Genomic DNA, 23668 nt, shown 5'->3' on the forward strand with positions numbered 1-23668 from the left:
TTTGGCTCATGATGGTGCATGAAGTGGTAAGGTGGTAGAAATTCAAGGTGTGAGCTCTGCTACAGTAAAACCTTGATAATATCTTTGCTTGCATGCAGGCATAAACAGCTGTAACCTGAAGCTGGGGAAATTTGCCTTGAGTGTCCTGGCACTTAAACCAAGTTGCGTGATACAGCTGCTGTCAGTCTAGAGAATAGAAGACTGTATTTATGAAATTCACAGGTGTGAATCTATTTGAACTGTATGAATATGAGGCAAGGTAATGTTATGCTGAGGAGAATGCAAATTGCAGCATTTAAAGGGTTTTGTCACATTTGTGGGATATGGTCTCTAACCTCGAGCCACTGTGCTGCAGTATGCGGACCACAGTCAGATGGGCATTTAGGTGATTCATTGTTGTTTTAGTGAGGCTTGCTTATTCTTAGGTTTGGGCTGTGTTTGCAGTGAGTGTATCTGAGGTGGGTTTGGCACACGTTATGATTACTGATGGCTAAGTTTCCAGGCAACAAGGTATGAGATGGTAATGACAATGTGGCTGTGATGAATAATTTGCAGAGATTTGGGGTCTCTGAGGCTGCAAAGTTGTTGCTTATTCGAATGGTTGAATTTTTAATTAAACTTGTGAGTGAAATATGTATATTTTTTCGTAGCACAAAAACAAACCAGGACAATGTTTGTACTGGAATCCCCCCCCTGCTTGAATTCACAGAAGCAAAAAACATTTGAGGAACCCATAATTATGCTGCAGCAGAAAAAAGTCCTAGTTATTTTCCCCAAAACAGATGGAGAGGGAATATTGAAGAAGGCGGATTTAACATACAGTAGCTGCTCTGAAACACATCCGCAGTACTTACTTCCTTTGCTATTATTGCTTAATCCACGTATAGTGGTGTTGATCTGTTCAGGAATATACCTGCCAGCATTTCTCTTGTCACTAAGCAGCTTATAAATTATCCCCAGTGAACTTCCTAGCATTTAACACTTGCAAACTTTTCAAGATATTTTTTTTTAATTTATGACTGCGTTAAATGACACTTGACCCCAATCAATACTGTAAAAATGTCAGTGTTTTCCCAGCTGAAGAGTAATCTCAAAGTTAGACGGTTGTATATTTTACTTGCTCCCCTGAGGCTTGACAGGTGTGTATGTGTATGAGTGTGTCCTTGGCACTCTCACCTGCATATTGAGATTGCTTTTGGGAAGTGTGTTCTCTCTGCGGCAGAAACGGGCAGTGGTTGTTCTGAAAGAAAGCTGGCAAAGTTGTGGAGGCACAGCACGGCAGGCATGAGGCTCGGTCCACCTCCAGTGTGCCCCGCCCGGCCCTATCCACCAGATGAGTGATGAGCTTGCTTATAATGAGACCAAATCCCTTTCTGTTACACATGACTCATAGGGAGTAGTGCCAGTCATGCACACTGTTACATGCTCACTTAGGTGTAGGCACAAGTGTTTCCTTATTTGTTTGAAACCCCTTTCCGAGTTATGGAGTGTGCGGTGCCCTACTCGTCTGGCCTGTGTGCCCACTGATTGGCAGGACTAGACTGTCAGGAGCCTCAACAGAGAAAAAGTCCCATTTCCTAACAGCTGGCCCAAACCAGTGCAGTCACACACAATAATTAGATCCAATGTCCAAGAGGGCAGACCGCTCAGATGGGAGTTTATATCCTTTCATAGGGTAGATCTTTACTTTTGAAGTGGTGACCTGGTAGAAGAAGCAAACATGTCAAGGAAACAAATATCCCCCCCCAAGGCACTATAGATGCGGACAGTTGCTCCCTTCCCTAAAGGTTTGAGCTGTATTTCTGGGTCTCAAGATGTCCACTTAATTGCCATCTACTGCACAAAATGCTCAGCAAAAAGAGCAAGACTGCAATTAGCCGTGGCTCACTGCCAGCTCGGCATAAATCTGCCAAATTGTTTCTCTTAAGAAAGTTGAGCAGTTGTGGTCTTCTCCTCTACTTTTGAAATGTAGGCCTGTCACTGGGCTATCATATAATTAGGCACACCAGCAGTAGCGGAGAACGTGCTGTAAGGCTAAAGCTGAGGCATTGTGGTGGTGTGCTGAGGCATACAGAGGTGGGGTGTTATTTATGTGTTTCTCCCTTTATCTTCGGGCCTGCCTCAGTGGATATCACTTGGTCCTGTCCTGGGCCACAGCGGTATCTGTCATGCAGTTCTACTGACACCTACCCATGTTGTAGTGCTCAACAGAGCAGCAAAATTAATTCCCCTTTTGCTGTTTCCCTCCCCCCCCCCCCCCCCTCTTGTCCGTCTCACCTTTCCTTGTTTTTTATTTTATTTTTTTCTCTTGCAGCTCATTATCCTCGAAGACTATGCGGACCCTTTCGATGCTGAGCAGGCTGGCGGCACTCAGACCACCACGGAGAAAGTGACAACCGAGAATGATGGCTACATGGAGCCATATGAGGCCCAGAAGATGATGGCAGGTATAGATCAACCCTTTCTGTCCCCGTCTTGCTCGTCAGTTTTCTAAAATGCCTATTTTGTGTCACCTAGCTGCCTCTATCTAGTAATGTATCTGTGTCTTTGCTATGACTTCATATTGTATGTCTTAGCATAGTATAAATTATTATGTAGTGTGATTTGGCCATATGTTTCCAAGCTGGGAGTTACTGAAGAGGCTCATATGGCTCAGTGCTGCTTTACATGACAAGTGCAGCAGAGCAGAAATTAAATGTGTTTCATCAAGGATGTGAAAACATTTTCAAAAGCAAAGACTTTGACCCCAGAAATCATACTGGCCCCATAAGTGATTTTAAAACCACACCTCAGAGGAATAGGACCAATAAAGGGAGAGGTGTTTTTAAAAATGTTTTTTCCGCTGAACTGCGTGCACGTGGAGACGGCCACTTGCTGGGATTTCCAGGAAGACAGTTTTTTTTTTTTTTTCTTTTTCTTTTTCTTGAGACAACAATAGCTGTGTGCTAACATAAGAATTCAGCTGAACCACATTCTCCACACAGCTTTGTCAGAGCGTACATTCACTGTGTGGCTTAGTGAGCACAGCAATGACAAAGAACAAAGAATGTGCATAAAGAAGCGAGAAAAAATGAAACGTGAGGAAAACAAAACATGTGGCAGCTGTTTTCCTGTCCTAAACGGACCTTAGTACCTAAGAGAGGAATGTTACAGAAATATTCGTGAGAATGTCAGACCTCAAGTGGATGTTTCTGGAAATTGGATGACTGCAAGATATCAGTATTTAGGCCTTGATATACTGACACAGTCATATCATCTACCATAAACTGGTACCTCTCACTTTATACACACACATACACACGCACTCCTACAGTATTGCTCCCACAAAGGCAGGACATGAATGTCTCTGTCCCTCCTCAGCAATTTTCTCTTAATGGGCCTCCAGACAATCTCTTGTTTTCATCTGTCTTACTGGTTTGACCTCTGGCCCAGTCATTGCCTCAGCTGAGTACAAAAACTCAAGATTTATCGCCTCTCTCAGGTGGAGGAAGCTGTAAAGGAAAAAAAAAAAATCGGAGCAAGGCTTTTGTGGTATCACTTGAATCTTTTGTTCCAAGTTTTTTCTCTGCTTTTTAAATTTACCTAGATGCGGTTCTACGTTTGGCTGTATTGACAATATAAGCTACGTTGGCAGCAGTTGTTTGTCTGTTCTGATAAGTCCTCAGTCTTCTTTTGTTCTTTCTGGTTGCTCCTGTCTTTGAAACATCAGGTGGTGTTTTTTTTTTAGGCTCCTTGCTTTTATCCATCATATCTATTGATTGCCAATTCTTCTGTTCTTTTTTCACTGTTTTGACTGAGCTGCTTGTGTGTCTCTTCAGCTCTACTGTCATCTTTTTAATATTAATATTCCCTAGTGATGGATAGATGGTTCCATATTTCTGAGTCAAATAATACTTCATTCAAACATACAGGCACACAGGAGAAAATTAACAGTGTTTCATATCTTTTAATCTGAAAGCAGGGTGATCATGTATCCACATAATTATACCATCAAATGTCTAAAAGGGGCAACTCAGACTGGCCGTACTGATGACAATGGGCTGTAAGTGACATTAATCATAATTATAGCCAGTGTACTCTGGGATTTTGTAAGACTGGATGCCTTGTGAAAAATTTAAAGGTTAAGTGACTATATCAAATACCCAGATTTGATGTTTTACTGTTGCATTATTGTTCGACCAGCATACAGAACCAGTCAAAAGTTTTCTTGTTCAAGTGAATGGGAAGTTGTGTCCAAACTTTTGACTGGTACTGTCTGTGCTTTTCATTTAACATGTAGGGTAGAAACACTGGTCCACATTCCCACTAATATGCTGCCCAGTACACCTCAACAGTTTAATGAGAGGCAAGAGCTGCTCTTTCTGTCAAATGTGTAAGGCCAGTGTTAGCAAGCTAGGTCTGTGCACAAATACATCAATATACTGACTGTGGCTTTAGAGTAATTCCTGCATCTCTCATTTTGACAGTACATTGGTCAAGCAGAACTGCATACTCAGATTTTAGTTGGCTGAAAAGGAGAGAGAGGAACAGTCGCATGGGCCGCTGCGCTGTCGCCAAGAAAGCACCTAACCACTCATGTGAAGCTAGAGGCGTGCATCTTGCTCTCCGTCTCATTCTGTCACTATTTCTGTCTCTCATCTTTTTTTCTCTTCCACTCAGCAGGCAGCCCGTGCTGTTAACAATACTCGAGTTTCCTTCAGCTCTCAGACTGTTGGCTGTAGATAGCCTCGTCTTTTCTCAGCACTTGCTTTCACAGATGGATGCAGATGGACACCAAACTCCGAACATGCTAACACAACAGAAACTTCTCTATTTACGGCTGTCAAAGCAAGTTTTTAATTTACCACTTGTCAAATTTATATCATCTATAAAACAGTTAGTCTGTCTCCTCATAAAACAGACTTTCGCTTGCTCAACTTGTAAAATTCAAAGGTGTGCAAAAAGATAGCTTCTTATGTGAAGTGTTTCCAATTAATTCCAAGAAGCAGACTGAAAATAAATCTCCACTGTTTTACTGCGCCATCACACTGACAACTTTAGGTTTCAAGTTTCAGCACATGTTATAGCAGTGTGCTGATAAAGGCTTTTTCTCCCAGTCAATCAAGATCATTTAATATTGAGTATCTGCAGATACTCATATTTATAGTTTTCTGCATTAGGGACCTTGATATCAGTCTTGCATAACAACTTGTGAAATCCCTATCTGTTGCCATGCTTCCTGATATGCTGAATAACTTGGAACTGAGCACCTCATAATAGCCAACTGTGTCTGAAGTTCTCTTCAAGACCAATTATTGTTACTATTTCTTTACACATTCTATAAACGATAAACTGAGAAGTCTTGATAAAAATCCCATTCACATGAGGTATTTTATGACAATTAGAGAAAATTGTGGTAATATGAAGTTTTATCACTGTGAAAGGTATTCGTGTGATGGATCGTGAATGTGTCAGGGCCTTTGTCAGGTCCTGCTTTTTTTATCAGCACAGCAGACTGTAACTTGTCAGTTCAGTTGCTCTGACACCTTGTGAGACACATAACCAGTATTCACATGATTTGGAGTGGATTACCTTACATTTTTGAATCCAAAGAAATTTCCAAACCTTATGGTCAAATAGCTCAAGGTGTATAATAATATAGCAGCTGATACAGGTGCTTTCTGTACAGGTCTGTGATATCATCATGAGCATAAAGTATGAGGTCACTCAGTCTGTATCCTCATGCTGATTAGAAAAGGTATCTGATATTTACATTGCAAGCAGTGGACTTAAGACTAAAGATTCCAACTTAGATGCAAGAAGTCTCCGGCCCCATTCACATTAAACAGCACAAAGGGACCAGTATCTTAAAGCTCGCACATGTCACATGTTTAGTATCAAGTTAACCTCAAAAGAAACTAGATGTGCTGTTTTCAAGATACAATTATAATTCCTTGATTACACAACATTGACACCTTAAACACACAAACACATACGCTCAACCACATGGTGGGAGGTGTGGCATGTAAGGCCCGAGGCGAAAATTGCCACAGGCGTTTACATAACACAGCGCGCACTCCTGCTGTTTGTATGTGTGCGTTCGCCGACGCGCACGCCACCGTGCATGTGTACGTGACTTTGTGTGTGTGTGTGTGTTTGAGCTGAATGGGCTGGCACTCATGCTTGTGTTCTCTCTCCCAAGAGCCATCCTTAGTGAGGTTGAGCCGGTTGATTTATGGGCCTGCTGGAGGGGCATGTCATGACTTCCTCAACCTGAAAAGCCGGCCCCACCCACCCATAAGCTGCTCCACACTGGCTGCAGGCCGGGGCTTACTGCACCACCTGCAGTTATGTGAAGACATGTACGCACCCTCTTTATCTTTAAAACCTTTCCTGCGTGTGTACATGTGTGTGTTTCCCAGAGTGCCTCGAATGTTTGTCATGTCTACACGCGTCAGCTATTGCATGTGCTATCTTTGCTATCCGTGCGTGTCTGTTGAATGTGTGTGTGTGTGTGTGTAAGCTCGGGAGAGGACGGTTTTCTCCCTCATTGTCAGCTGATGTTCTGGCATGTCGAGTTACTTTTTATAAGGTGTGTATCTTATGTTGTCATACTTATTTTACCTGTGTGCAAGCTTATGACACATTTCACACTTGAACAGAATCCGTCTCTCTGTATCTTTCTGACTCTCTCATGCATGTAAACACACACATGTATGTTCGCAGTGAACCCTACACAAACACACACACCTCCTCAGCTGTCTGCATGGCCATTCCTGGCATACCCCAACGCAAGCAGCACCTAAGTAATCACAGGAGGAGCTGTCGGAAGAAAAGCTAGAATCAACTTTTGCGATGTTACTTTATCTGCTCCACTTGACTCCGTTCCCTCCTACATTGTTGTAGCTGTTGAGACTTGTTACACTGACAAGTACAAGGGGCGGGGCTAGTACTGCTGGGCAGTGTGCGTCAAGTCATTTCTCAATGAACGCACACTCACACTCATACTCATACTCCCCAGTCAGCCAGGCAGACGACCATGTGAGAGTTTTCCCACAGTGCAGAGGAGGCCTGTTGTGCAAACAGCTTGCATGACTGAGCTCTCTCGAACAAACACACTCCAGTCCAGTCTGCTTTCTAGGCCTCAAGCACGCCCACAGTACCTAAAGTGTGTATGTGTGTGTGTGTGTGCACTGGGGGGTATAAGACAAAAATAACCCCTCCGGTGTGAAATACTTTATGCCAGTGGTGAATTTATTACACGCTGTGTCAAAGTTGTAACCTCAATTTGTCCTCATCCCATCTTTCAGATCATGCTCATTCATTTAGTGGCAGGAGAGTTGTGCAACAGGCCATGATGCCTAGAGGGAAAAACCTTGATGTTTTCCATAATGGCTGATTCATGGTAGATGGGTGTTCGCTATTTCTCTCTCCTTGTCTGAGAAATGTGCTGGGAAATGTCTCCCGGCACTGGCACCTCCTGCACCACACTCCCAATGATGTGGAGACTAGCATCCAGTGCCAAAGAGATGAGTCATTAGCAATGGAGTTGATTATTTCTATTACTCATGATAGTGTGGCACTAAGCCCCCTGTTGGCTCTACAATATAAATGCCAGGAACATTACCAGTTTGAAAATGGCCTGGGTGGGTGAGAAACTATGGTCAGAGGTTGGGACAGTATGAGAGGGACGAAGAGGTAGGAAGAAGAGGAGAGTGAAAGAGAAGACTGAAATAGAAAAACTGATGAAAGACTGAGATATAAACAGAAAAGTAAAGAGAGTGACAGCAGAGAAATCTAGATGCACCGACAGTGGGAACAAATTTATATTACAGCACCTGTTGGTGAGTTTATGGGGACAATTTAAGAGAGAAGAATGGAGGCATGGTGTGCTGAATGGTTTCCATCTCCTCCTCACTCACTCACAAGAGTGAAAACTCACCCCAGGCGATGGCAGGTACATGTGGCAGCACATTTCTTGGCCTGTAACCCTGCTTTTATTGCCCCGAGCTGTAACTTAAGGAATATCCGGAGCATGTACCGACAATGGCACTTCTCGAAGGTGATTTTTTTTTTTTTCAAGTCTGTGCCATTAGTATGGGAATTTGAGTTTAGTGTTGGTATGCATGTAATAATTCTGCAGTTATCCTCTCACCTCTGGTTTTTTCTTTTCTTTTCTTTCACATTTGTCTTGATATGTTTGATGGATTACCTCAGAAACACATTTACTACCGCTGATTATAGGCAACTATAAATAAGCAGGACTGCATGGCTAGTAGCTGAAAACTGGACAGGGAAGTGAATAATTAACACCCCCCTCCTTCCTCTCACTCCTCACAACAACTATTGTTTCAGGGTATTTGGGCCATGCAATCAACTCACAGCTGCTCTTTTTAGCTGCTCAAATGATTCAAAACTGTAATCTTTACTATGAATTAGACCACATTTTCATTAACTATCTACTGGCACGACTGGGGAATGGTGACATCCAGGTGGTTTCTAAAACAATGACATTCTAAGACAATACTCACATCACAGAATTAATATAAACATAAAAACATCATACAGTGAATCAGCAGAATAAATTAAGTATTCATTATGATATTGCAAAAAGCTGTGAGGTCTCATATTGACGCTATGAGATGAGCATAAAATGTGGGAGAAATATTTAAAAGGAAACAGTTTTTGAAGTTTATCAAGGGCAGAGCCTTCTGAATGGCTGACTTCACAGCTCACTACCTGTTTGTCGCTGACAAACATGACCAGGCATCCAAAACTAAAATCACATCTAAAATAAAGAAAACCACAAACTTAAAAGTATCATTTATAGTAGTAGTAGTAGCACCTTTCACAGAAATAAAATTCACAAAGTGCTTCACAGGAATAAAAGTTAAAATCAAGACCATAAAAACATATTATTATACTGAAGACAGTAATGAAGAGGCTGTAAGCTGTCAGATGACCAAGCAGCTACATAAGTTCTGTCTTCACAGTGGGACCCATATTGTATTTGGGCCATATTCAAGATTTGTCGATATACACTTCTTGAGTGATGATGGCTGTTGTTTCCTCAGCTGAGTGATGACAAAAACAGTCTACAAGAACATTTGGTTCCTGCTGCAGGGTTAGGTAAGTTATGGCCACAAAGGTACAGCAATAATTTCTCTTAGTGATGACATAACACACCCCACACAGCAAGTTATTATTGATAATGTTAGCTTGAAAAAAGAAGGACGTTTGGTTTCTGATACAGGCCTCTACTAATAGCTAAGTTATGTACTGCAGCTACAGTAATCTTTTTTTTAAGATTTTCTGTTGCCTGCTGGGTGTTCACTTTTTGCTGGGTGTTCACTTTTTAGCAGAAAACAGTGAAACAGTCTACTGTTCCACCCTGCTCCCTGACTAGTCATTACATCCACACCCCATTCAGTGGTTGCCAGAGTTTTTCAGGAGTGAGCTACCCACTTATGTCACATCTACATGATCCCATGAGAAATGACTGACAGTTATTACACACTGATCTGACAGGGTGGTACTAGGTGATGCAACACCAATGCTCTACCATGCCAGAGCTGGTTTAGGGTGGTCTTTTCTTTTTTTTTTTGGCTTGGTTCTATTGTTAGGCCCATATTATTTTAACTTTTAAAAATGGTCCTGTCAACAAAATGCAGTGTAATGAGAGCAGAGCCGAGTTTTATTTCTTAAAAACAGAACAGTAACGAGATCCCTCTGGAGTGAACCACAACTGCTGAAGTGGAACTCTGAAGTCTAATCTTAGCTAGTTCGTCACAGTACTCTGTAATGCCAGCTAATGATAATGTGTGCCACATATTGTTCAAAATAGAAGCAATTTTACTGTACATCCTGTCCAGATATGAACTAAGCTGGTAATATGATAAACCAAAGATCCATAGTTTCATCATATACAAATATTCTCCTCTAAATGTTACTTACAGTTATGGATTCCCTTCTAGTTCCCTAAATTAGTCAAAAATCCCTCTGCTGTCCACCAATTCAGTGTGATTCATCTCTTGATCCTTGTCTTGGAAGCACGAGAAAACATAATACAAAAGCTCAAGCAAATCTGACAAAAAAGACATTTAACATGAAAAATTTAGCATCTTTGCTAAATTATTAGTCTAAACAAAAACATGTCAGTAAATGAGCATGGCCTGGCAGTCTCCCTGATTTCCAGTGACTCAGCAGCAAATCTTACCTCATCAACTTTTTGTGGGAAGAAGTGAAAACCAGTCAAGAGGTTTCAACCATGTGGAGGCTTTGTGTAGCTCTGTCACTATATTTTACCAACATTAAATTAACATTGCATTATTAACATTAAAGACAAAAAATTAGTTTGTATGTGATGCTGAAAACAATAAGAAATATAGCCACAAGCGGCAATGAACGGGGTCCAAGCACAAAGGGCAGTCTTTGACTTAATATGACCTTCAGAAGAATTTGAAAACATGCCACATGCATAATTTGCCACATGGTTGGCAAGTTTAAATTGGCCACCTGGGGATTCAAATCCTGGACCTTTGTATCCCCAGAGAAGGTGACTTACTGACTGCACCACTGGGGAGACATGGTTTCCACACACCCTCTTACAACTTGAGGCAATGACGTCACATGTGCCAGACTGGGATATTTTTCTCCCTTTCAATTTAAAATGCTTACAACAGTCTTAATGTTGGTTAGAAAATTCAGAAAAAAATCACACACAATTCTGCAGGTTTCTGGTGTATTGTCAGATATTTTTGTGACATTTAAACCAAAACTGATCAAAATAGAAAATGTTGTGCCCACAGTACAAATTACAGCAAGATATTGAATATCTCTGCAGACTCACTGTCTGACCAGATTTTATGCTTAGACTGACACATGAACGTAGATCATGTATATTGAATTTCATACAAATCCATTAAGCTGATATAAGCGTGATATAAACTTTTTGTATTTGTGGCGCCTCCTAGTGGCAGTATATCCCAGGACTGCAGCGAAGCATGGACCAATCATGCAAACCTGTGCACCAAGTTTAGTTACAATAGCTAAAGCCAACTTTGATTTAATAGCGTTTCCAAAACGTAAAGTTTGTTGTTATAATGCCACTATCAGGCCAATCGGTATAAGGTTTTTTTTGTCTGAGTAGTGGGTGAGATTTCCTGCCAAGTGAACTATAGCTGTTCCAGTTTCTGAGACCCACATACTTTTAGGGCATAATAATAATAATAATAATAATAATAATAATAATAATAATTATAATTATAATTATTATTATTATTATTATTATTATTATTATTATTATTATTATTATTATTATTATTATTATTATTATTATTATTATCCTAACAGATACATTAGGGTTCCAGCTGCTTTGCTGCTTGGATCCCTAATGAGGCTGAACTGAGCTGTGTAACTGCAGGGTGCTATGAAACAGCACACATTCTTAGCTTCACATTTCCTGGCAAAACTGATGTTTTAAAAATAGTTTTATGTGTGACATACAGTTCAAAGGCTGTGTGTGTGTGTGTGTGTGTGTGTGTGTGTGTGTGTGTGTGTGTGTGTTTGTGTGTTTGGCCTACTGGGTAATGGCCAACAGCCTCTGTGGCTTGGAGAGTCATTTGGCGAAGCTGAAGAGCGGAAGGTGTAGGAGGTGGGAGGAGAGGGGAAGAGCAGGAAGACTGACGACTTATTGATGAAATGAGGAATCTCCAGCTCCAGCCTGATAACCTCCCTCCCCCTCACTTAGTGATAAATGCTGCCCAGCACTGTGGTTAGGACTACTCACACACGGCTTTGTGCGCACAGTTGTCAGTGTCTTTGACATTTTCACTGAATATCTATACATGCAGTACTGGTGAGAGCAAGCATTACATTTGTGCTGCTTTACCTACTGTCATTGTGAACTACGTTTGTATGTTGTACCTTCTATTTTTCTTATGGCATACTCATTCATATCATAACTGACTGAGCTGTGCCACTGATGCTTTCCAAAGAATGATTAACATCATAGCAGCAACTGTATAACAACACAGTTCAAACATTTGACATATAGACACATAGCCTTTACACTGCAAACAAAACACATTTAGTCAGTTGGTGTCAGATTAGCAATTCTAATCCACTCATATCACACAAAGCCAATATTTGTACCAGTTGGTTCCTGGACCCAGGCAGGTTGGTGTAATAGAAGTTAATGAGGCAGCGTGACATCCACAGTACAGTTCTGGTGTGGAAAAATACTTTATAAACCCACCTATCAGTTACCTCATCAAGAACCAAATATGCTTCCTTAAGGCTGGACCTGAGTTCGGTGTTTCTGGTGTAAAATGACAAAATACAGCATTTGGCTGTTATTCGTTCTCGTTACTGCCCTGATTTACCTGCATTTGATCAGCTATGAATGATCTTTTTCTTGTTCTGTCTTTTCCTCCCACCACATTGTCTCCCGTCACAATTCACAAACCCCTCGTCTGAAGGTAGCTTCATTAAATAGAGAGACCTTGAGCTGCAGTCAGTATACTAGCATTTGCTCCATATTTGGCAGCGGTTAGGCAATCTTTGCAAAAAATGTGACAATTCCTCTTTTGTTCTCTCCATGGCAAGGACACTTTGTGTTTTGCATTTTTCTAACTACAGTTACTAGTGTACACAGACACGCACACAAACACAGAACTAGCTGCAAGACTGAGAGGAAGCGATGTGTACTGGCAGGAGCATTCCTGCTGGCCTCTGATATCCCACTGTGCCAGGCTGTGCCAAGCCAAGGATGGATAGGATGGCAGACCCACTATCCATCCCTTACAGCTGAGTGGGTAAGGAGGGGTTGGAGTACAGGGGAGAGGGAGGCACTGGGCAGCCACTTTGGCGCAGGTTGGAGGTGCTGAAGTCATTCATTTTAAAGGTAAGATTAATGACACCATTAATCCATGTCTGAGCCACTGCAGAGGAGGACAGGGCAGAATTCATACCCGCTGCTGGCTACTGAGGGCCTACAGCACAAATGAATGAGGTCTGTTAATACACACACACACACACACACACACACACACACACACACATATGGATGCATACACAGCTGCTGTGCACACAGACATACTTTCCTGTGGGTCATTTGATATGTCAAGTATCCATTTGCCCTGAAGTGGTGATGGAACTTCAAGTTGTAACTTGTGTCTTTGTTGCAGGCAGTGACTTGATGGAGGTTACTGGTCTGAACGAAAGAGAGAGATAGATAGAGAGAGAGATGACAGACTTAGTGAATTAGTAATAAAGAGGGAGATGGCTGGCACCGATCTAAATGCAGGCCTGTGTGTTTTGCACGGTGGTTACAGTCAAGCTGGAGAGGAGAACGGGCCTGTTGACACTCTGGTGTGACAGAGAGCTTTTAGGTGCGAGTGTGAGCAAGTGGGCGCCTAGCACTCTGCAGCTGTTGAAGGACACGACAGGAACAGATGGACACCAAAAAAAAAAAAGAGTGAGAGAGAGACAGACGAGAACACCAGATAAACACTCACAGGGACATAAAAGCACAATCTACTGAAACCAGTACAAAGCATATTGTGGTGTACTGCACTGTGTGAGAGTGAGACACACAAACATGCTTCATTAAATTAGTTTAATTAGCTCAGGCAATGTTACATGTGGACACAAATGTCACCTGTATGACTTTGCCCAGAAAAAAAAAGAAAAAAATCAACAATAGTAAAGTGTGTTTTTAAAAAATCTCAAATAAAAGCAAAAAAAAAGTATCCGTCGTTCCATTGTCAAAATATGGTTATAATCAGTATTGTTTTGTTGTGTTTTGTTACCTTGTGTTGCTTTGCATGGCTACATGCACTGAATAGTGGATATTGTTATATTTTGCATTAATATTTTGCCGTTTCCTGTTGCTCTGCACTGCCTTCAATGTTTATTTTGTGGCTATTGTCGCTATCTTATAGCATCTTGTGTCTTTCAAAATTAAATTAGATTAAGTTAAATTCTAATTGGCTAGAAAGCTGAGCTCAGTGCGAGTGTTGGAATAGACCTGTGATGATTCACAATTTAAATATTGCTGAAACCAAATTGTAGGTGAATGGAAACAGATGATAGCTCTGTGTGTTCGTGTGAGGTGCGTGTGAACTATAGTGCAGAGCGGTCCGAAGAGACTAGCCTGTAACTGTTGTTGCAGTGTGAGTAATGTAGCTGGAGAAGGCTGTTGACAACGGGGTTGGATGAGGAGGGCTTGAAGAAGCCAGCACATAGCGATGAAGTTGTCATCTTAAACCAGCACTGAATCTCTCCACAGAGCTTCTGTTGTGTGTATTTCTCTCCCACCCTATCTGTATTTTCTCTCTCCATCTCTTGTATGAATCCTCTTAACATTTTTCCTTGTCTCTCGCGGTCTGTTTTGTTCTTTCTCCTCCACTTCTTCACCATATCTTCATTTGCCATTTCTGACTCTGTCTTCTTGTCCTTTTTCTGTTACATATCAAATCAACTTTTCTCTTTCTGCCTTTTATGTCATTTTGTGCATGTTTCTTTCCCTCACTGGGTTTCTGGTTCTCTCTATCAGTATAGCCAGGAGGCAGTAGTCAGGGATTCCTGTTTTCACTGTGATAGACTATGGACTAAGCTCCTTTATAGGAGCCTTGTTGTCTTGTAAAATAACCCAGGGGTCTTTTTTTCTCTCTGGGAGCCAATTTATTGGTGACATTTATTCAGGAATGACCTTCTCTTGGTTTGTCTTCCAGAGACACACGCTGTTATCTTTCCTCGCAGGGTAATCCAACCATTATTGTAGCTTGATTTAAACTTTTACCCTTTCCTCTTTTTTTTTTTTTTTACGTCTGTATACATCTCCATGCTGAACAATGAACATGCATGTACCATATCAATTAATGCTGTAACACCCAACTGTAATTTGGAAGGCAGTGCATCTGCTTGCTTGCTTGCAAGCAGACACTGTGTCATCGAGTTCCCTCCTTCTTCACAGCTGTAAAAGAGTGCCATGCTTAAACTTGAGGCGACTAATTAATTAAAATAGTGAGCTACCACCATAAAGGCATGAGGGAGATTATAACCTTATCAGAGCATGTCAAGTGTGTGTTCCAAGATTCGAGATCCAATTAGCCAGATGGATGGTTTCAGCACAACACAGTCTCCTGTGCATACATTCCCATCCAAGCGATGTATTAAGCCTGATAGTGAACCAATCCAGATGTTTCTGGATGTCTCTGCAGCCAGAAGACTAGACTATAAAATCATCTGAATTAATAACTTTGCAGCGGACATGTAGAGAGAATAGAAACAAGTTTTCAGATGACTTGTGTGTATTCCTAGTCCAACCGTTTGGCTCTTTAGAGATGCCTTGGAGAGTCTTTGGAAATAATCACTGCTGCTTCAATGAATATAAAATTCTTCACAGAGGCGATGTGTGACCTTTTCCCCTCACTACTTATTCCATCAAGAGGGTAATTACTCCTTGGAAAGGCTGATATGTTTCGTTGCAAGAAAAATACGGATGTGTGTATCTTTTTTATTTTGCTCCCTCCGTCTCTCTCTCTCATCACTGTCTGTCTGCCTATGTCTCTATCTCCCTCTCTGTCTCTCCATGCTGTCTTTGTTTGCATCACATCTTATCAATCACAGAGTGAGATCGCCGGTGCGGTGAGGTGAGGCGCTCGGTCTGCCTGAGGCCCGGCTGGTGGGTTTGGGTTGTAATAGGTTGGTGCATTCTGTTAATTTGATATGGTGTGTGGCTGAAGAGCCTCATTAGGGACAGCAGCTCACAGAGGGAGACCGGGCTCTCCATCACCACCAGGATACCAATGGCAAGAGCAAAATGGAATGGAGGCAAGGCGAGAGGGAAGAGATGCAGAAAAGGAGAAGTAGGACGGATAATTCGGAGAGGGGATGAGAGTGAGGGAATAAAGACTTCACTTCTGTCAGTGAAAAAGGGAATGAAGACAGAAAGGAACGGTGCATCAGAAATAGGCTTATAACCCTTTTTTAAGTAGACTTTAAGCACTATTTTCTGAATAGTTTATGCACCTTTTTAGATTGGCATAAATCTTTTGTGATATGAAAGTCGGTTAATGTAGTCAAGGCCATTGTTTATTCACTGTCTGTATTTTCAACTGCTTCACCGGTGAGGATAGTGAATGTGGGAGATTGAGAATGTGCGACAGCGAAAGAGCAAAAGAATCGGCACAGGAATGCTATCACCAGTCAACCAGAATAGGTAAGAAGACGGAGGTGGAGAGAGAAAAAAAAAGAATAGAGGAACAAATAAGAGGCCACAGGGAGCAAAGAAGCACAGAATGATATAGTTCAGCCAGAGAGGCTCATTTCCATTCAAGCGTTGCATTTTCTCGCCTGCTGTGTGCATGAGTGTGGTCTCACTCTCAGTGCCACGGAGGGAGATGAGATGTAGCCACGGACAGAGTGAATTATTAATGTAAAGATCTCGTTCGCCACCGAATCCAATAAGTTGCCTATGATTTGGTTGTCAGAAAGATTGGTGGTCTGGATAAGGGAAACTCCTGGATCACGTGGCGCCATGAGTTCTCCTCCCTTGGTAATTGACTCGTGCAAAGTATTGACTTTCTGGTCATGGTGATTAAGGGAGCCCAGGCCAGACTGGAGCCCAGAGTCTGGCTCCTCAGGGTGGGTCACTGGACCTCACAGCAAGGCTATCCTGGGTGACCTTTGTCCAGAGCACAGAGCCGTGGTTAACCCCGTGCTCAGTGATCTGGAAATACTAATCGCTGTATCGATGTGGAACAGTAGAGGCTGAGAGCTACTGAAGGGCTGGCTGGACTGCTTTTTTTTCATTTTCTGTTTCTCTATTGCTTTCTTTTCTCTTCTGAGGACTTTCTGTCTGCATCTTGCTCTTACAAGAAACTCAGGCTTCAAAAATAAAAGAAAACCTGTCTGTTAAGTTTGCTTACTTTGATATATTGCTCAACACAAACATTTTTACAGCCTGATGGATTTCCTTTTGGAAAGTCATAACATTCCTTATTTTTGTGATTGGTAATTTCAGAGGTTTTTTTTTATTTTTTATTATTATTTGTTATGTGTTTCCCAATGAATAGGTAAAACTGTGGGAAATTTTCAGAACTTCTTGAGACTTAATTGAAAAGTGGACTGATGAAAACTTAACTTTCTAATTACATGCTCTACCTCTGTGTTGCCCAATTTGGCTTAGATCTAAATGTACCGTAGTCACAGAGGAGATTCTGCACTTAATGACTTGATGATCTTGTCATGCCCTCTTCTTATGTCTTTCACATAGCAATTGTTAGAAAAAATGCACTGATTCACATTTTGTGTAGCTGTCAACATTTTAGATATTTGCTTCAAACTTGGAGATATACCTTCTGTCTTTGTATCCACATGTGTCTCTCTGCTTTTTTATTTCTTTTACCACCTACCTACTCTGCAGTGAAACAGACATGATTCATGTCTGGAATGACATGATGGATGGTCTGAACTTAAAGCACAAAGGGAGATTGTGAGAGACAGGGAAACAAAATATGGGGAAAACTCAAGTAAAAGAAAGTCAGTGAGTAAAGTAAGAGAAAGACAGGCGTGTTGTTTTTCACTGGAGTGTAAAGGTAACCGAGAGAAATGGTGCAGGAAGGTGACCTCTATTTGAATCGAACTTCAGGGTATCACTACAGGGGGATGAAGCACAGGCTGTCTGACCTGGCTCTGGAGCCTCTGTGGTGGACAGTTAGGCTTTTTGATTGCACGGATCCATGCCTTCTGAAAACAGAACCGTTATTGATTTTTACAGGGGATAGACAACTAAGAAGCACCGTGGACTGTTTGAGTGTTTGTGATGGTGGGTGAACATCACGAGTTTCTCAACTACAAATATTTACTCGTCACCTGATATTGCATAATAGGAATCGGTGAGTCAGCCAGGATCAGTAAGTAAATAATGATGCAAATACATACAAAAAACAGTTTTTTCCAGAGCTATTAACCATAACACATTGTCTTCATCAGCAGATAGTTTGCTTAGTTGAAGATGGACCTATTGACTTGTGAGTAGATGCTATGTATCCATAGGACTTCTTGTTTGTATGCTAAATATAGGCAAGCATCAAAGTTCATTTCTGACCATTGAAATAGTCTGACAAAGCAATTCCAACGCTTTTCCAGAGCTTTCTATTGCACCCTGTGATACTGATGTGGTCAATGAAGACCATGTAATATGGTTGAAAATATGACAGAAGTGAAGCAACACTGCAACTGTTGTGGCTCCAAATGGCAGAGAAACTGTTGGTAATTTGATTATCTGAGGCATTTGTAAACTTTGCACAGCCTGTTCATGTTTACCAGTCTGGGTGATCTGTGACACTTAATACCAAAGATTACCTAAAAGACCACACTTTGCATTTTCATAGTTACTCCAGTCCACATGTCAAAGCTCAATTTTCAGCACCAATCTGCATTTAGAAACACTGGGTACCTTAGTTGTAGCTTTTAAAGATAACCAAGATTATTAACGCCAGTTCAGGTATTTGTATCATAAACTTATGTCTCTAAACTTCAAGATTGTGGTCGTTCAAATAGACCTAAGACTCAACAGCCAAACTGCCTTCCACTGTGAGCCTTTGTAATTGTTAGTTTGTATGTAAATGACATCAGGCTGACATTCGACAAGTATGTGTCCTTGTTTAACCAGCCAGACATGTCATCTGTGGTCTGACTCATCCTCTGAAGAAACATGGCATCCTGTCACTTTACTGTAGGCTAGCCGCTGAGCAAGCAGAGCTACACACGCACGGACACACACACACACACACTCATACACAAGCTCAAATAATTCCTAGCATTTCTTTTAACCTTCTTGGCGTCACTCGCTGTGAGTTACTGACACTCGCTGCTGAGCAATCAGATCCAAACACACACGGTGCACGGAAGACCTGAGTCACACAAATCATTGCATCTGTTTACATTCTTAGAAACACGAATACCTGCCATAATTCATCATACTGGACTTTTCTTCTAAGTGATGGGAAGGTTAACTGTCAGTGTGCAACTTTGGACTTGGGTAAATCGATCTAAAGAATTGAGATGTTATGTCTGTCTGACTGGATGTGAGTTCAGCGTTTAAGCCTTAGCTGACCCAGTAGAATCTTATTGTTTGCTGGACTGAGAACAGCTTTTGGTGTTACGAGGTGATGGCAACTCTTTGGACCTTAACTCGCTGTCCACCTACGCAGATATTGTTGTTGGCTTCCTGCTTTGTAATCCCAGCCACACACTAGAAAGCTCAGACAATTGCTGGGAAGTTTCTAAACTAAATATCATCAGCATCTGAGTGTCCTTTAATCGAGGGCTGGGTGGTATGGCCTAAAATATCACAGTATAATTTGAAGCACAGATGGTAATGGTATATATCATGGTATATTTGTTTTTCTTAAAATTTCAATATGAGTGTGTGTGTATGTGTGTGTGTGTGTGTGTGGGTGGGGGGTTGAGAGTGGCTGAAATTTTCTCTACAATGAGCTTACTTTTAATGAGCCTGGTCAGGTTAGGCTAACCCATTGTTGCTAACTGGTCGCCAGCCTCACCATCACACACACACACACACACACACACACATACTCTCTCTCTCTCTCTCTCTCTCTCTCCCTCTCCCTCTCTCTCTCTCTCTCTCTCTCTCCCCCTCTCTCTCTCATACTGGTGTACTTTCTACACTGTTTATACCGTCAACCCCTACTCCAATCTTATGTTACCTAAAATCGGCTTATATGGATACTACTGGAAATCCAATATTAGATATATAGTAAGCATACAGATACACACACACTAATGTAGAGGTAGTTATGCACTTTTAAATACTATATGTAGTCCTTAATATTTTAAATCAAGATGAGGCTCTTTACTTTGCCAAAAGAATAAAAATGTTTGATATGAAAATATTTTTTCCTTCACATACAACCTCTCTTCAACACATCCAGAAACACACACAAAATATCAAACATGGAATACGACATTATGTCCTGCATTGACATCAAAGCATATTTGTATTGAGTGCTGTCAGTCTGCATTATATTTGGACTTGTGCGTGACTGAGACTTAGACCGTCCTGACAAACATATGAAGCGTTGGGGGTGAAGGAGTACAAGCAAAGAGATTTTCAATAAGTATCGTAAAATCACAATTGATGACATTTCTGCTTTCCAGGGCTCACTGACAGCTACAGGAAATCCTTCATCCTGTGAAGAGTGGCTTTACGGTGCACTGGTCACTGTGGGAGGTCAACTGGAACTAAAGCAACACATCAAGTGCAGCAACATGTGTGGCAAAAACTACATCCAGTGCACCATCATCAATTTACATTGTACACATATCAGTGTCATATTTTGGGTAATGACTGCAGACAAGATGGCAGACATGTCTATATGTCCATACGCATATTATCTTTTTTTTTCACATATGCAGGCACATCAGCGTTCCGCTCTCGGTAATGACTAGTGACAGCATACGAACGTCTGTTTTGTGTTTGTCCCCTATGCACACAGAGGAAGGAAACCTCTTCTCAGTGCTGTTCTCTGCGCGCAGTAATATCATTATCAGGCCTCAGAGCTCATTAAGGCCGAGCAAATGTGGCAGACATAGAGATGTGTTGCTTACATAAGACAGCAGGTGAATTACAGAGGCTAATGCTTTGTGTTGTAGTGGTGGATGATAGTAACGGTCTGTGTGTTGCATGTACATCTGTATGCATGACTCTGGGTGATGTAGGTAGTTCTCATTTCCCAAACAAGTCTACATCTGATGATGTTGCTGCATCTACACATTGGTCACTGTATTGGTTTGTCCCTCTACAGTATCTGTCTTTGTGTGTATATGTGTGTGCATGCGTTTGCACCAGCATTCTGGAGACTGACTTGGAAAATTCGGTCATTAGAGCTTAAAAAGTACACAAAGAACATTAATGTGTGGATGTGTAATTATTATTGGTGTCAGTCATGCACCAGGCATGGCTCACACTTAGGGTAATTTTATGAGGTCAAATGATATTCACAATTCATAAAATTATAAATTGGATTCAAAAGGTTGAAGGTAGGTTTTGAAAGTTGATACTATGGTTTGAAAAGTGTAAAATATGTTTTGAAAAGTAAGATCTAAATGTCTATTTAACCTTATATAATGTTTGCAGTGTATATTTTGCAATGTTACACAACCATTTTTTTCTAAATACACTTTGTAGAAATTTGGTGCACTCCTTTCAGGGATTGAACAGTTTCAGATATTGAATCCAGGTAATTCAGATACTCAGATACACTCTTTCAGATATGCATGCTGGGATTTCTGGTTTTCTGATTTAACAGATGAACCTTGGTCTCGGCAGGAGCTAATGGAGGGTCAACTAATCATGTGCTGCAACAAAATACAACCACATACAATGTATGTGTGTTTATCATACACTAAGTGTTCCTTGTCATTAATTTATTGTCTCTTTGTGAATTTCTCTCCTGTACCCAATTCTTTTAAGGACAAATTGGAAAATTAACAAAATACACAAAATAATTAGAAGAGTGCACGGTGCCAAAACCCTTTGATAGTAGACAATTATGACATTCCACACATTCCACATGCACATGCTCTTCCAAGTATTTCAGATAGGTTTGGCTCTGATCTACTTGGAGTTCTTAAGTGAGCTGAACATACTGCTCTCTGAATTGGTTTCACTCTAACACCAATGTCCTGGAAAATGTTACATGTCACACAATGATGTATCCAATCCAGGTCTGGAATATCACTGTGCATATAAAAATGTTTTACAAAGCCTCTCAAGTAGATCTTTTAAAATGGTAGAAGCAGCGTGTAATTGCTTTCTGATGAAAAATGGATTCTGCCATGAAGTTCATTTGGAAGTGAGATTAAAGAGTAATTACATCATGACACCCAATGATTATTGCCTTGTGAATATAATCACTTTGTTTACTCAGGACAATCCCAGTGCCTGTTTTGCTTTTTGGTGATTGGGACCATGTTATTATTCGTGATTATACCAGGGTATCTCAGTGACTAGAGTATATATGCTTTTAATCACAGTATCATTTCTAGAGATAAGCAACCCAGGTTAATTTGAAAACCATCAAGCTTTCCTTCATAGCCTTTAAAGATGATGTTTCAGTATGAACCTACTATTTTTTGTATTGCGACAGAGTGGATTCTAGCAGAGTGAAAACATTCAAGGTCTGCCACTCTCAGAAACTGTCGGTTGCAGAAGTGAATGATTAACTGACTGCACTCAATTGCTCCATTAAGTCCTTATACTCTGTCCATATAAACCTGTCCTTGCACTCACTGACAAACCAAGTAGAGGCATCCATTACTCTCTACCCCTCCGCCTTGGGGTTGACCCTCTCCTGCCCCACACAAGTCCACAGATGTCTAGCTACATTGCTTCACCATACTCCTCTCAGCTCCCCCTCAGTGCTCCGTCAGCAGGCCCACATGTCACTGTCAGCAGGCCACTAGCAGGGCATCCAGGCTGGGACACCAAGCCCATCAACACCTCCCTGGGGGCCCTGAGGCCACCCGCAGGCTAGTCGTGCCGGGTCAAGCCGGGCCACTCCTGGGGTTGAATGGAGGTGGACTGTGTCCCGAGGAGAAAGACTGACGGAGGAGCAGAAGCTCTGGCCTGGTTAGAGCATATGGTCTCCACAGTATCCTGGAGCCTTTTGGTTACCTTTGAATGGAACCCATCGTAAAAAAAAGCAGGCTTTGTCACTGTGTGCGCCGCAGTGAGGCTGTATCTGTCCTTCTCTTTGGCAAAACCGGCTTCTCAGTGGGCACTGGGACACGAGAATGAGCAGAGAACAGCTGGCCCATTCAGAGCAGACTGCTGCCCCGCAGGAAACCCTCTCCATATCCTCTCAGCCTAGCTCATCAGCACCCACAAACACACAGAGGAGACTTGGCTCTAGATCTTCACATTCTCTCTTCCCTGCTTTTCGCTGCCTTTGTGTCCCCTGGCTGCCTTCTCGGTTTGGATTCAGTAAACAGAATAAACGGATATAATAAAGCACACTGAAGTGAATAACTTTCTCTGAAAAACACCAAAGACTACACGGTGCATAGTGATTTTATGTGTGTGATTTTCGCCTATGGACATGGTGAGGGCACTAATCAGAGAGCTTCTGAGAATCACAGAATGAGAGGGTGAAATTATGGACAATGCTTCTTGTATGTGTTGTTGTTAATTAGTCAGGCGGTGTGTTAGCTCAGATTCTCCTCTCAAAGTGTGAAGGAACGAAGCAGACTAATGTGATTACACTGATCAAGCGAGAAGAGAGACTGACGGCAAACTCCTTCTCATGTGGTTCTTGGAAACACAATTAAAGCATTTAGCTAAGGCAGTTTGACTTCTAGCCAATGCTGCTTTCATTCAGGTTTTTTGTGTGTGCTTCTGCAAGTGTTCAGGATACACATGCAATATAATGTGTGTGCTGTATTCATTACTGTTTGCTACTCTCATCTTCATTTTTTCAACCTTGGCAAGATCCCCCCCCCCCGCCCCCCACCTGAGTACCCTTATATGTTTGAGCTGGTGCATTGGTGTATAATGCTCTGATGAATTCCCCGGAGAGGAAACACACCAAGGCTCCTCAGGGGTTATCTGAAGAGAGACCCTTACCCTCTTCAGCCTCTGCTTAGTAGCCAATGCACC

The 23668-nt window shown here is 41.6% G+C and overlaps 1 protein-coding gene across 3 annotated transcripts in view; it reads left to right on the forward strand.

The window, feature by feature from the left end:
* zgc:158464 (uncharacterized protein LOC791139 homolog) overlaps positions 1-23668 on the forward strand; it is a 95339-nt gene that overhangs the window by 14697 nt on the left and 56974 nt on the right. For all 3 annotated transcript variants that reach the window (XM_042409393.1, XM_042409403.1, XM_042409411.1), the window contains exon 2: positions 2315-2447. In XM_042409393.1, coding sequence (XP_042265327.1) covers positions 2315-2447 — 133 coding nt within the window. The remainder of the gene's footprint in view (positions 1-2314; positions 2448-23668) is intronic.

This window comes from Thunnus maccoyii, chromosome 1 (assembly GCF_910596095.1).
Source record: "Thunnus maccoyii chromosome 1, fThuMac1.1, whole genome shotgun sequence".
In the NCBI taxonomy this organism is placed as follows: Eukaryota; Metazoa; Chordata; class Actinopteri; order Scombriformes; family Scombridae; genus Thunnus; species Thunnus maccoyii.